Here is a 14,964-nt window from a genome sequence, read left to right on the forward strand (position 1 = left end):
CAAATCAGCTTAACCTGCTGTACCCTCCAGTATGGCACATCAGTGAGGAAGGCTGCCTCTTACATCAGGTATCTATGTCACATTTGACAACCAGCTCTCTGAAGTAATTTCTGGCATGTAAAACTGAACTTTGAAAATAGACATTTTGGGTTGTTTTTATGTTCAGAATGGTCTTTGGCAGTTCACAGTATTGGTCTAGAAAACACCCAGCCATACAAAATTGTTTGCAAAAGTTTACCCAAGTCAGACATTTGATTAGAAATTCAGAAAGTTTAATGTTGCTTTGAAAAATACTTCTGCACAACAGTATCTCTCTCATCACAAAAAGAAGAAATAACATCTGATAAGTCGGTGGTGTGCTGAAAGCACAGATATTTTCTGTTTCCTCGTCTTAGGTCTTCCAAAAAATCTGCTTTGAGCTTGTTAAGTTCTTCTGCTAGACGCTTCAAGTTATTAAGAGGTATTTGCTCATCTAAAATCAAAGATATTCTCAAATTATTCTTGTAAGCCAGTCTGAGCTGCCTACTGCCATCTGATTACATCAAACAGGCCAGATTCTCCAATAAACAATCAGGATGCATTGTAATAACTTATGGACAAGAAATAACATTAATGTGATCTAGAGAAGTCATCTAAAACAAGAGCCACAGGCAGTTTAATTAATCTGGTGTATGAGCAGAAAAAGACAAACCTGAAAGGGTATATATTTTTAAGATTTTATTTATTTTTATATTTTATATTTGAATGTTTTTCCTGCATGTATATATGTGCACCACTACCATGCCTGATGCTCACAGAGGCCAAAAGAGGGCATAAGATCTCTCATTCTTAGAGTTAGAGATGGTTGTGAACCACCATGTCAGTGCTGGGAACTGAACACAGGTCTTCTGCAAAAATAGCAAGTGCTCTTAACTACTGACCCATCTCTCCAGCCCCCCTAAAAGGATGTTTTTGTGCTTTTTGTTTGGGTGCCTGTTTTTTGAGACATTAATGTGTAGCACTGGCTGGCCTGGACTTCACTACAAGCTGACCCTAAACTCACATAGCTGGCATGCTTCTGCCTCTCAAGTGCCAGGACTAAAGGCTTGCAGTGCCACAGTGGACTATTTTTGAGCCAAGGTACCTATTTTACCATCTCTTGCTTTGAAAAATAAAATGACAATTTGGATTTTTAAATAATACATTTGAACAGTTGTCCTAAGTAACTTTTCTATGATGATGGAAATGTGCTACCAGGCACTGCCATATGGGTAGTGTTACTGCGCATCTGAAATTAGCTTTATTGAGATATAACTCACCATAAATGTATCAAAATGTAATGGTTTAAATTGCATAGTGGCATACTCTTTCAATCCCAGTACTGGGGAGGCAGAGGCAGGTAGATATGTGAGTTCAGGCCAGCCTAGTCTACAAAGAGTTCCAGGACAGCCAGAGCTACCCTGTTCCCCCCCCCCCCAAAAAAAAAGTTTTTAGAATATTCACATATGTGCAATTATCAGCACAGTTAATTTTAGAACATTTTCACAACATGAACATTTCACAACATTAAAAGCAAAACCTCTGGCAGTTGCCCTTCTCTACCCCACTTCTCTACCCACCACTAACCCTTTTGTTGTGATTTCCAGTTCTGGATATTCATATGACCACTTTTAGTTTGGATGTTTTCAAGGTTCCCCATGTTCTATCCTGATCAGTATTCTAGTCCTATTTACAGCTACACAACATTCCACTGTATGAGCGACCTCATTGTATTTATCCATTTGTCAGGTGCTGGCGGTTGGGGTGTTTCTACCTTTTGGCTGTCATGAATAGTTCTGCTATAAACTGGCTTTGTATCAACATTATGTTTTCATTTCTCTCAAACCTATCACCATGGAGCAGAATAGCTGGGCCACATGGTAATGACATTAGAAGGACTGCCTGGCTGTTTCCAAAGCAGCAGGATCATTTTCTATTTCCATCAGTATGATGGGAGGGTTCTGATTTGTCCACATCTTCAACAAGTCTTGGACCTTCTCGTTCTGACCATTCTAATGGCTATTAATTGCTATCTTCTATGGTTTTGATCTGTATTTTGCCGCGCTGGTTACTAAATTTTAAACACATCTTCATTTGAATATTGGTTATCTCTGTATCTCCCTTGGGAAAAAGATGTCTATGTAGATATTTGTCCATTTTAAGATTGGGTTACCAGTATGTTACTGCATAGTAAAGAGCTCTCTCTATATTTATATTTATATATATATTTGCAAGAGTTTCATCCCATGTCAGGGCTGTCATCTCACTTTCTTGATGGCAGAGAAATGGAATTTTCAGTTTTATTCAAGCACACATTTAGAAACTAGTACTGACTCCTCTGCCCTCCAGAAAAGTCTCCATTTTCCCAGTGGGTAGGAGTGGTGAGTGATTTGGGACTAAAACAGAACAAGAGGCAAATGGCTGAGAAAAAGCTAGGATGGTTTCTGCTCTGTTCTAATTTACACTAGCATTTCTGTTCCAATCCTGTGTTAGAAGTTTTGGATTGTAATTTATTAATGAGTGGCAACAGGTATTCTAAAATGAGAAAATAAAACATTCCATTAAATATGAAGAGGTGTTTGTGAAACTTGTTTCCACATGTGCCTGCATTTATACACTGTATCACACACCATTTCTGATGTAAAAATCTATGTATGCTCATGCATAAAGAGAATGTGAAAACTATGGTGTGGTTAACATACCGTCCTTTTCAGTGTCCCCAGCTGTTATGAAAGTGACAATAAAGGCAGGGAGCATAACAACAGACTGGAATCAGAATTAACTTTGTCCAGGTTGCCCCCAAATTTAGCAGCTGTTCAGCTTTGGGAAAGTTACTTGATTCACCGTGAATCTCCATTGTTCTCATTTATAAAATTACATGATTGTAAAGAGTAGCACATCAAAGGAGTTAAATAAATGTTAGCTGCTGTTTTCTTTTTTCTTTTTGTTCTTTTGTTTGTTTTTCGAGACAGTTTGTGTAATAGTCCTGGTTGTCCTGGAACTCACTTTGTAGACCAGGCTGGCCTTGAACTCACTGAGATCTGCCTGCCTCTGCCTCCCAAATGCTGGGATTAAAGGCATACACCACCACTGCCACGCTCTGTTTTGTTTTTAAAACAAATTTAAGCATAGCAAGGAGTTAAATACTCAAGACCTAAAGCAACTATTGAAAAAGCTATAATTACCAGATAGCTGAAACATTATTATTTCTTTTTAAATCTTATTCATATTTATAATACAGTGACCTTGTTCAAATCCCATGCTTGTCTTACCCCTGACCCTGGAGTACCCTTAACCCCTAAGCCACCTCTCTAACACCCTAATTACTCTTAAAAATCAATCTACTGCTCTACTTCAAGGGACTGACATATTCATATAATTAATTACCTTTTTGTCTGTCTCCTCACTAAAATGTTCTGCTTCCTATTGATTCCCTGGTATCTAAGAAAAAGTCTAATGAAAAGAAGAGGCCATTCAATAAAAATGAATGAAATGGTTAAATACTTAGTTCCAGGGGACGGTCTAGCTATGTAACCAAACAGCAAGTGTTAAACGGAAATGCTGATATAAACTCTGGTGTCTGGTGACAGCAAGAAAGAGCAGCCCAGCATCTAGACAGTACAGACCAGTCAACATACCTTTGGCTTCCTTCATTGTCTGAGAGATGGTTCTTCGGAATGTCTCATCAGCTTTATGGAGGATGTTAGTAGAACAAATAAGTCTGTCTGTTTCCTGTGTGATATAGATATTGTTATTGGGAATGGTTTATAAAGTAAATGACCAAGGTATAGACTCATTTGAAGGGACCAAAAGAAAAGCCACAGTGGCTTTTCTGTTCGTTTTCTCTCGCAGAAAATCCAAATGAATCCTGACTAGTTGTAAAGTAGGTATGCTGGTGAGTGTGCAATAACTGGCTTTCTAGAAAGAACAACTTCCTCCAACCTATATGTAGTGTTTCTGTGCTTTGATGGTGTAAATGCTTCCATTATTGCCCACTTTAAGTCACCAATATAAGGTTCAGCATTTCTGAACATTCACCATGGGTCTTTGACTGGCTGGCACTGGCCCTCAGCAGCTCACTGACTGGATGTCAGAAGCCAAAGGCTGGTGCAGGGCCATTCTGCTAACAGACCATCTTATACTTTTCTCTTGCTGTCTCCCTGCAAAAGAGTTCTTCCTTCTCATGTGCACCAAGTCTAACTGGAGCATTTACCTTTTGTTCCGTATTGTCCTCAGCACATTTTATGGGGTTTTCCAAAGCAGTAAGTAACAAATCAGTCACCTCCAGGCTACAGAGAAAGTGAGATGAAATATAATCAATCCTTCCTATAAAACATTTGCTTTTTAAAGAACCTGCATCAATAATACTAGGTTGAATGCAGGAGAGCAAAACTGTCATCCAAGGTCCTTATTGAAAGGGAGTAAACTAAGTGATTTGGAAGCCATCTTCCACTTGTAGAACGTTAAGTGAAGCTCACTCAAAACAAATTGCAAGCCATTCCTACCTCATAAAAGCTAATTTTTTAAGACTCTTGCCAATAAGCAGTCTCTTCCCCTATTACATCCTGGACTGTAGGCTTTTAAAACTCCTAGTCCCTCAAGAAAGATGGTGTTTACTTCTGGCTTCTGCTCATTTACTAGATAAGGATTAACAAATTTCCTCACTAGCCAATGGTCCCTAGAGAATTCAGGTAGAATTGATTCATTCAGTAAATCTATATTGAGCATCTCATAGGTAAACACTATAAAGCTACATCAGTGAAACTGCTAATCTGGGGGTATAACAAAGTGCCTAACCACTCCAATCCTGAAAATGGAATGGAGTGAGACAAGTAAACCACTGAGCACAAACATAATACTGGACAGTGATAAGTGGCTAAGTAAAGACAATACAGTGATTGTGCTGAGAGACTGGGTGGCCAGATAACCATTATTCACTCCAGTTAGACGGCTGAGCCAGGCAGTTAGGGCAAACTGGACTACAAACACCAGGGCCTGGAAAGAAGAACAAGTTCTTTGTGCCCACAGAGTGAGCACAGGAGGCTGGTTTGCAATGGTGGTGGGGTAGTTATTAGGTTATCATGTAAGTCATGAGCAGAAGTTGGGTTTTACTTAGAGTACAGGGATCAGAACTGAAGTTATAAGCCAGGGAGTGTACAATGTAACATTTTCACCTTCATATTTCTCATTTGGAGGAGTTCAGGCTCTAGAATGTGACTGCACTCAGTCCCATGGTTCTGCCACTCACTTCCTGGGCATGTTACTTGATTTACCTGGGCCTCAGTTATCCCAGCATAAAATGGAATTTTTATGCATTTTTTACCCTTAAAAGGTTATGAAGATGGAATGGCACTGTAAAGTGTCCAGAACCACAGCCAACATGTAGTATGTGCCAAGTAGTTATTACTTTAGAGAAGCCAGGGAAAGTTACATTTATTAGATTACTTCTCAGTTTGTAATATGGGACTCCAGACTCGACACTACCTGCTTCAATTGCCCTGTGGCTATTGCATACGCACAAATAACCTGACCAAGTTCATAAGACCTGGGACAAAACTGCACATTACAGTAGGGCTGAAAGTGGCTACAGAGACCCACATTCTGCTGGCCCACATCTCACTGGTGTCAAGGCAGTGGAGATCAACTGGTACCATTCTAATAATACCTCAATCAACTACTTGCTGCCAAAGGAAAAAACATACACAAGAGCTCCAGAAAGGACAGCAATCCATTGATGATGTACACACACCTATCTACAATCCCAGGACTTGGGAGGCTGAAGCAGGATCATGAGTTCAGGGCCAGCCTAGTCTACATACTGAGACCCTGTTTTGGAAAACTGGAAATCTCACCAGTGGCTTATTTCATGAACTGTATAAACAATCGTAATCTAAGTGATAGTTCTGTTTTGTTTTAGGTATGTGAAATTTATAAACTATATAGAAAATGTACTGTTAAATCTGTTTAAAGACATTCAAAGAATAAATTTAGCTTAAAACCAGCATGGCACAATATCCCTAAAGGTGCAGTAGCGGCACTCATTTCTTGGCAGTACCCAACAACTGTCTTAATTGGACTTCAGGCCCACTCAACCAGAAGGAAATCTGTCTGATACTGGAAACCTGGGACTAGTGAGGCCATGGACCTTAGAAGAAAACCTACTACCACCACTTTAGTAAACCAGCATAATTTCCCAATAGCATTCTAAATACTTGTCCTTATATCCATGTATAAGTGCAGCTTTCACCCCTCATCAAAGACATTTCTCTTTGCAGCCAATTGAGGCCATTACAAGTGCTCAAAATGCAGACAACAAGCAGTCATGGGGTGCCTCATCTACAACACAATTCCTGTACTCAAAGTTCAGGTAAACATCATAGAAGAGACAGAAAGATCGTAAGAGCCAGTGGACCAGAAAATGTGCTGTGAGATTATATCTCCTAGCAATGACATAGAAGCCATATCTGTGACTATCTCGACAATTTACCTGCTTAAATAAGACCTGAACTATGACAACACAAATAGACACGCTGACTTGGAAGGAGGAATTCTAATGGGACCCGTCCCTAGACAAAGAACTATAGGTGATTAATGACTGCTGAGAGAGAGAGAGAGAGAGAGAGAGAGAGAGAGAGAGAGAGAGAGAGAGAGAGAGAGCGAGCGCGCTTTCCCTAGGGATGAGCCCCCTAATTGGTTATCCAATACCAAGTTGTGAGCCCTGAAATCACATACATACAATCAACACTAAACAGACTCAGCAGGTTGTATTTATATACTGTGTGTAAATATACATACATATATATGTATATATGACAATAATAAAGAGGCTGTAGATTTGAGAAGGAATGGGGGAGGGGAGTAACAATGGGAGTGGGGAGGAAAGTGAGGAAATTAAAGCTTAAAAATTAAACTAAAGAAACATGCACAGTGTATCTTAAGAGCTACACTGTTCAACAGCACAGTTTGTAGCCATATGAGGCTATATTAAATTAACAACTCAGGTATTCAGTTGCATTAAATACATTTAAGTGTTCAATAACACTCATGGCTAGCTGCTCCCATACTAGACAAAGCAGAGAACATTTCTATCATTCATGAAATTTCTAAGAGAAATAAATTGTTCCAAAATTCTCCAGATATATCACCAATGGAAAATGATACCAGAGTCCACAGGCTGCACACACACACACACACACACACACACACACACACACACACACACACACACACACACGGGCAGGTAACTATAGAGAGTTTTAGGACAAATCAAAATCCATTATTAGTTTTATTACACTTAAAACTTTTGGGGAGTGCTAGGGTTCAAGCTATGGCTTTGCACAGGCTGCAGGCACTGGACTACTGAGCTGCACCTCCAGCTCATAGATCTGTACAAAAACACTGCACAGCCTCTTTAGGCAGCTTTAACAAGAACACCAAAGGACAGAGCCCAGTGTGGTGGCGCATGCCTTTAATCCCTCCACTTGAGAAGCAGAGGCAGGTGGATCTCTGTGAGTTCAAGGCCAGCCTGGTCTACAAAGTAAGTTCCAGGACAGCTAGGGCTACAACAGAGAAACCCTGTCTTGAAAAACCAAATAAATAAATAAAATAAAAAAATCACTTAAAAAAAGAATACCAAAAGACAGGGTCTCTTACTAGACTGGCTGGTCAGCAGGCACCACCTCCACCCAGTGCTGGGATCATAGATGTGAGTAGCTATGCCCAACTTTACATGAGTGCTGGTGATTTGAACTCCAATGCAGTGAGCGCTTTACCCACTGAGTTATCTCCCCAGCCTGAGACATTACAATTTGAACAGTTAAAAGCAGACATTTATAAAAAACAAAACAAAACAAAAAACTTGGATTCAAATCTCAGCTATTACAAGTTTGGTGACCTTTCTCAATTTAGTCTGTTGCTCCACACAACTCTCCAAGGCCTGTGGGAGAATGGCCAGTCCCATACCGTTAAGCATGTTTTACAGGGTACCCACAGAAGAGCACAAAGAAGGCTTAGAGCAGGATACCTGGCCTCCAAAGAACATGCTGAACTCTGAATTGTGAGGCTGTTGTGTTCCCAGGCATTTTTCTCAGGGTCAGGCTTTTCTATCTTTTTCTCCATGAGGTGGATGGTCTCATTAGGCAGTGGCTGGGGTCTCTGGCCATTCCTCAGCAAACACGTTTCCAGGGGACAATCTAAAAAGAGCTGGCAAAAGCCTAGTGAATCTGAAAACAGGTTTAAAATGGTCAAGTTACCAGTCTGTCTCTCCAGAAATGTGAAATAAATATATACTAGACCCAGATGAAGCAGGAAAAACTCCATTTGCAATACTGAACACTCACTTTAATATATATTAAATCCATATTATAAAATCCATATAAACCTAATCCAATTAAATGCTCACTAAAGGCAGCTGTGATTTGACATATGCGAATCGATGTTTCCATGTATAAGAAAATAATGCTGGGCTGGGGAGATGGCTCAGTGGTTAAGAGCACTGGCTGCTCTTCCAGAGGTCCTGAGTTCAATTCCCAGAAACCACATGGTGGCTCACAACCACCTGCAATTAGATCTGGTGCCCTCTTCTGGCCTGCAAAGACACATGCAGGCAGAACACTGTATACATAATAAATAAAATAAATCTTTAAAAAAAAAAAAAAAGAAAAGAATGCTTTAATTACATTTCCGAGCCAGTTGGTAGACTTCATATCTCATACTTTGGTAATAAAAGTTGTCATCTAATACCAAAAACAAAGGTCTAGAAACAGCAGTTTTTGCCAAGAGGTGGCAAGGCTGGGCCTCATGAGCTGCAGAAATGATCAAATACTGGTTCTTTAAGCAAGTTATAAAATCTTCCCACACGGCTTCACTCCTGTTGGGTGGGGCAGACATCTGACCCCCACTAATGACCGCCACAAGAAAGCATTCCAGGTGCTTTAACAGTTCTTGTCGAAACATTTTCCATTGGGATGGCTACAAAAAACAACAAAGAATTGAAATTTAGTTTAGGCTTTGGACAGCAGGCTGGTCATCCTGTCCTCATGTAAAATTTCAGCTCACAATACTGAAACATTGGAAGTTCTCAACAGATGCCTTGTTTCTCATACCTTCCTGTCTTCATAGGTCCTGAACCCTCTGCCTGGAATATCCCCAATGCCTCCGGGGCTGTGTGAAGCCTTCTCAGATTCAATCATGTAGAAGGCAGTCCAGCCCCACTCTGTATATTGTCCTTACTCTAACAGGGCTTACATCAGATATCTATGCACACCTTCATATCTCTTCCTGCTAGATCACCCAGCCTCCAGCAGACAGGCTGACAGGCATTCCAGAAATGTATTTTAAGTGAATGAATGAATGAGTGAATACATGAACATGAATACCCTCTACCATATAGCAGAACAAAGGAGCCAAAATCAATATCCTGCTGAGCTAAACCAACCTAAGATATAACAATGTTGGTTTGTCCTTGAAATGAAAAGGGACACCGACAGCAAGATAAGTCAGTTGGAAGGGACTTTGGTCAAGATGCAAAGACCTCAGGCTAAGAACAACTGGACTGTGAGATTGGGAGAGATGGCAGAAACAGATAGGAGGAAATAAGGAGCTTGAGAATACAAGTCATCTTGTTTTGGGAGGGGTGGTGGGGAGCACTATAGTTCTGAAGTCAAGCCTGGAGGAAATACAAAAGGAGAGGAGATGAATTCTTCTCCTGCCTTGTCCACATAAAAGTACACCAGATAAACCCACTGAGAAGGAAATTTGTGCCACGTCCTAAAGGGGGGAGATTTTCTAATCACAGTGACCAAGTGAGATCTGGAGGGGGAGAGTATTATTCACAGTAATAAGGTGAAGGAAAAACAATCCATATCAATAACTTTTATCTTTATCCAAAGTGGTGAGACTACTACCATACAAGTAACTCCCAATTACAATACTGCTTCCCTCCCCCCACAACCAAAACTGAAGCAGCAGACAAATTCTGATGGAGATATCCAGAATTTTTTCACATACCAAATACATGCATCTTTGTATATTTTTTTCTTTGTATATACTTACAGAGTGGAGTCATTCTATTTGCCTTTAATTCATGTGACTTGTCTACACATAAGCACTAACCATCAAAAGGAACAATTTAAGATTTCAGAAGATCTCAAAAGATACTGCTTTAGAGTAAGTATACAACTGGAGACTGGACTCTACTCCACCATGTGGTCTGCTTCCATGTGCTTCTATCGGGTTCACCTCACTGGGATGTAAGGCAGGAATTAAGAAGTATATACTTGGCACACACAAGTCAAGCTTATTACTCCATCTGACTGTCAACCAAGAAAGCACCACCTTTTCCAATACTAGTGGCAGACCAGACCCTTCATCTGGTAAATTTTCCTTGGAGGGACCTAGCAATTTTGTTATCACTTTTATTCTTTATGCTCATGGGGAGTTCCAAAATGGTACAGAGCTGAAGTCCCACAAAATCTGGTTTTAACCAGCTATAAGCAGAACCTTTTTTTTTTTTTTTTTTTTTTTTAAGAGATCCTTTCTTTTGTCTTGGGATAAACTACCCAAAGGATTGTTATCAGGAGGTATCTGACTAGAACGTTCACCTTGTAAACTAAACTCAAAACTTCACTCTGACATAGGACTTGGAGGTGGCACCTGTAGTCCCAGATACATGAGAGGCGGTGTCAGGATGATCCTTGAGCCCTGGAGTTTGGGACCAACCCCGGCAACATAACTAGGCCTTATCTTAAAGCTCCACTGCATAGACTAAACAATATGTGAACGTACCAAACTTGCATTAAAAACCTCTACAGAGCATGGCCCTTAGCCCTGTAACATAACTTTCGAGACACAGGTCTACGTCTCCTAGAGCGGAGCTAACCAGCTCCCCTCGTCTCCAGCTCCGGTCAGGCTTCCCCTCCTACACTGGCACTGCTGAATCAGGATGCAGGGCGGCTCTCGGTCAACAACCCACAGCCCCACTGCCTGGGCCGGGTCTGCGCACCTGCCCGCCCCACCTACTCGGTGCTGACCCGAAGCTGTGTGCCAGCGCGGTCCGGGAGCGCGGGGGGCAGCAGATCGTCGTAGGAGAGGACGCCCACGGCCCAGCCCCGCTCCTGCCGCAGCCGGAGGGCCAGAGCACGCGCGAAGGTCGACTTTCCCGCCGCCGGCAAGCCGCAGAGGACACACAGTCCCAGCTTCGGCCGCCCATCAACGTGGACCTCCCCAGACCCCGCGGCCGTCTTCATGCCTCCACTGAGGCCTGCAGAAACCTTTGCGCCCGCTGCGCATGCGCAGCGCACCAGCGCCATGCCGCGCCCCGCCCCCGGCGCTACTCTGGGTGGGAACTAGCGAGGATGCACGTCTAGAGAAGATGCCTTGGTCCAGGCTGCTACTCAGGGCGCCTTCTGGACCATGTGAACGACTGGTGTCAGTCCCCTAGCCCGGGGAGGCATCGGCGATTCTTTCGTCCTCTGGACACTCTTAAAGGGCCCCTGAGTTAGGTTTACTCCCGATAGAATCATCCTCCCTGTCCCACCTTCAAACCATTAGGGCTTTGCATTTTGGTTTGTTTACGGTGAGGTTTCTCTGTCCAGGAAAATCTCTGAAGAGAGGCTTGAAAGTTATTAAGGAAGGCTTTGAAGGTAAAGAGCGGGAAATCAAACAGCAGGAGGCGATGCGAGGACAGCCTATTTTCAGCTGTTCCTGGACTTGATGGGTTCGAGGGTTGAGTATTCGTTATTGAGTCCTGGTGCCGCCAGGCGGCAGCAGTGAGAATAAATAAGGACAGGAAACGCACCTCCCTTAGACCTTATCTCCGACACATGCAGGCAGAAAACATAGGGATTATCGATAGATTAAAAAATAAAGTGGTAGCGAGCTGGGATTTGGGACACAAGTTTATAATCCCAGCACTTGAAAGGCAGATGCAGGAGGAGCAGGAGTTCGAGGCCAGCCTGTGCTACATAAGATCCTGTCTCAAACTCCTTACCCCTCCTAAAAAACACAACAAACAAACCGGGAAGAACTACCAAACAAGGAAAATGTTAGTGTGTGTAGTGTAAATAATACTGAATTTAGAAATTATTTGAGCTGCTCCCCCATTTTTGCTGATTTTTTTTATAGGACTATCAACAAAACATCATCTTGATTCCTCGTCCTTTCCACTCCATCATACACAATTCGTGTAGGTAACCAAGTAAATTTGTGACCAGTGAAGGAAGGTATAGCTATGTGGTTCCAGCCAAGAGGGAAATTAGTTTCCTATAACCATCTTGCTGGGATGTATACCCCTGGATAAAAGGCAGGTATATTTATTCACCAAGGTCTCACTACTTAACAATTAAGATGATCTAAATGGTTGCATTACCAAATGAAGGGTATAAAGAAAATTAATAATTCCTCTTCTAAAATGTACCTTTCAAATGTGTGTTAATTCATAAGATGAAGGCATTTTTTTTTTTTGAGACAAAGTCTTGCTGTTGCCAAGTTTAGTCTCTTAACTTGTGGGCTTAAGGGATCCTTCCACCTGTGTCCCAAGCAGCTAGGGGCAACAGGCATGTAGCACCATGCCCCAGTGAACACAGATTTGAAATATTCTCCTAGAAGGCATAATGAGCTCTTATATCAATACATTATAACCATAAAATAGGCAATCAAAACCCTGACCTGTTTAACTTAATATTGGTTATTGGTGGGAAGTTTCTAACAATTTTTTTTTAAAGATTTGTTTATTATGTATACAATGTTCTGCCTGCATATATGTCTACAGGCCAGAAGAGGGCACCAGATCTTATTACAGATGGTTGAGAGCCACCATGTGGTTGCTGGGAATTGAACTCAGGACCTCTGGAAGAACAGTCAGTGCTCTTAACCTCTGAGCCATCTCTCCAGCCCCCCATTTTTTTTTTTTTTTGAGACAGAGTCTTACTGTGTAGACTGGAACTTACTGGCTATACTGGAACTCACTTTGTAGACCAGGCTGGCCTTGAACTCAGAGATCCACCTGCCTCTGCCGCTTGAGTCCTGGGACTAAAGGCATGTGCCACTACCTCCAGCAACTAACAAACATTCTTAATTATTTCAAGAGAGAAAACAAAAAGAAAATCCTTTGCAATTCCTTACATATTAAGATTAAGGTCAGCTCTGAACCATAACCACACCGGCTTTGAGAAGAACCCCACATGTTCACCATTTTTTGCTGCTTTGTGCTTCTGTGATAAAGTTGCTACTTCTCGCCAACTTATCAGTTCCACACCGTAGAACTGTTCTTAACTTTACAAGCACAAAACAGTTCCTTATACCAGCAAGCATGCAGCTGGGAGAAGTAACTATGGGAACTGGTTAACTGAGACTGCAAGGGAATGATATAAGACTTCAAAGAGTGTAATGTAGCAGAGGAATCAATTCCATTCTATAACTCAGATTCAAGCTTGGTTATATTATTTTTATTTTTTAAAACTGTTGGGAAAACACAGTATTCTGGGGAGAGGAGGCCGGGAGGAAGGTGGGATCAGAGTTCACCGGGCTTTGCGATGCTGGTTCAGTCAGCAGCATCAATCATTAGAAGGGACCGAGAGCAGAGGACAGAGCGTGGTTGATAAGGCAACGAACGATGAGACTAGGCTAATGACCTTGGTAAAGAAACTCCCAGAATGGGTCAGATTGACAAGCAGAGATGAAGAAAGGTAAGAGATTTTGAGGAAATGAAGAAATGGTGATTCATTGGCAGGAGTCTTTATGACAGGTGTCTTTCGTTTTCTGATTCATTAGCCTTATTTAAGGAAGTAAAAATCCACACGGTATTATTAATCTTGTGCACAAAACTGCAAGTTAGCATTTCTAGAGTGTACTTCCCTTTGGAATGTCTACAGATACTAACCTAATTCATGACCAGAGGAAGCGGGAAATACAGTGTGACGGGGCAAGGCAATGCAGAGGTTGCTCCATCTTGTATTCCTGCTGAAGCCGCTTCCAGGTATAATTTGAATCTGATCTTGATGGGGAATCCCACGGAAAACTACCCAACTCTATTCTAGGGACCAAAGGTCAGGGTGTCCTAGCTAACTTATCTTAGCCTTTGTTAAAACTGTTTGTCCGGAAACTCTTCCAGCTAACCATTCACCTTAGCTGCCTGTTTGTGCGGAACCTCCTCAGCCAGCTAAAGGTTATCTCAGCTTCTGTTAAAACTGTTTACTCTGCGAAGTCCTGCAGCTGCTGAGGGAGGTTCCTCAACTTTTAAGATCTGTCTTTAAAAACCCGTGTTCTGGACACTCGGGGCCACACCTAGGTCCCAGCTGGCTGGAATAAAGACTTTCAAGCCTGTAACATACAGAATGAAACACTCACACAGTGGGCCTTTTAAAATTAAAGGTTACTATTTCTGGATTTTGTTTATATTAAGTCTTTGATTTCTCCTTCAAACTTGATGAACGCACTTCACATACACTCTGGTGACTGCCTATAGAAAATTACATTCGATCATCTTTTTCTTGCCAGAAGACAAACACATTTTTGGACAGGGGTACACATACAGACTAAAGTGATACCTGAGGCCCAGGAGCCTGATCTCAGTCCTACCATGGGTTCAGCTGTTTGTTTAATGCCTTTTGTCACCCAACAGTATTCTGCGGCGCTAAACACCGGCGAGCTCCACGATCGGGTGACGTGCGGAGTGGAATAACACTTGATCAACCCTAGTCGCATTACTCTAAATGCGACCGAGCAGCCTATACTCGACAGGCTGGCGTAGGAAGGGCACTGGCGTCCTCTCCCGAGGTCCTCAGATTGGGAGCTAGTCTTAAAGTGGCTTGAACTAAGGAGATTGCACCTCTCTGCTCTGGGACTACCCTCAGGGTCCCCAACCCGCCCCGTCCGCCCCCAAACCATCGGTGGTCGGCTGACTGGGTCACTATAGCCAACGTCGAAAAGAAACCTCTTCGTTTTCCC

The 14,964-nt window shown here is 42.1% G+C and overlaps 1 protein-coding gene across 4 annotated transcripts; it reads right to left on the reverse strand.

Annotated features, from left to right (window-relative positions):
- Window positions 1–250: 250 nt before the first annotated feature.
- On the reverse strand, window positions 251–11,328 carry Pstk (phosphoseryl-tRNA kinase). Of its 4 annotated transcripts, none has more exons than XM_052714185.1 (7): window positions 11,049–11,328; window positions 8,697–8,988; window positions 8,420–8,605; window positions 8,042–8,240; window positions 4,232–4,307; window positions 3,657–3,750; window positions 251–472 (listed from the first exon to the last, which is right to left on the reverse strand). In XM_052714185.1, exons 1-7 carry the CDS (start codon window positions 11,325–11,327, stop codon window positions 273–275), a joined length of 1,326 nt encoding a protein of 441 aa, XP_052570145.1. In that variant the 5' UTR covers window position 11,328; the 3' UTR covers window positions 251–272. The 4 variants fall into 4 exon arrangements, with proteins under 4 accessions (XP_052570145.1, XP_052570146.1, XP_052570148.1 ...); XM_052714186.1 differs by having other exon boundaries at window positions 11,021–11,319; XM_052714188.1 differs by lacking the exon at window positions 11,049–11,328 and adding an exon at window positions 10,804–11,014.
- Between the last annotated feature and the right edge of the window lie 3,636 nt (window positions 11,329–14,964).

The sequence above is a fragment of the Peromyscus californicus genome, unplaced genomic scaffold (assembly GCF_007827085.1).
Source record: "Peromyscus californicus insignis strain IS unplaced genomic scaffold, ASM782708v3 Scaffold_4__1_contigs__length_199733344, whole genome shotgun sequence".
Taxonomy (NCBI): Eukaryota; Metazoa; Chordata; class Mammalia; order Rodentia; family Cricetidae; genus Peromyscus; species Peromyscus californicus.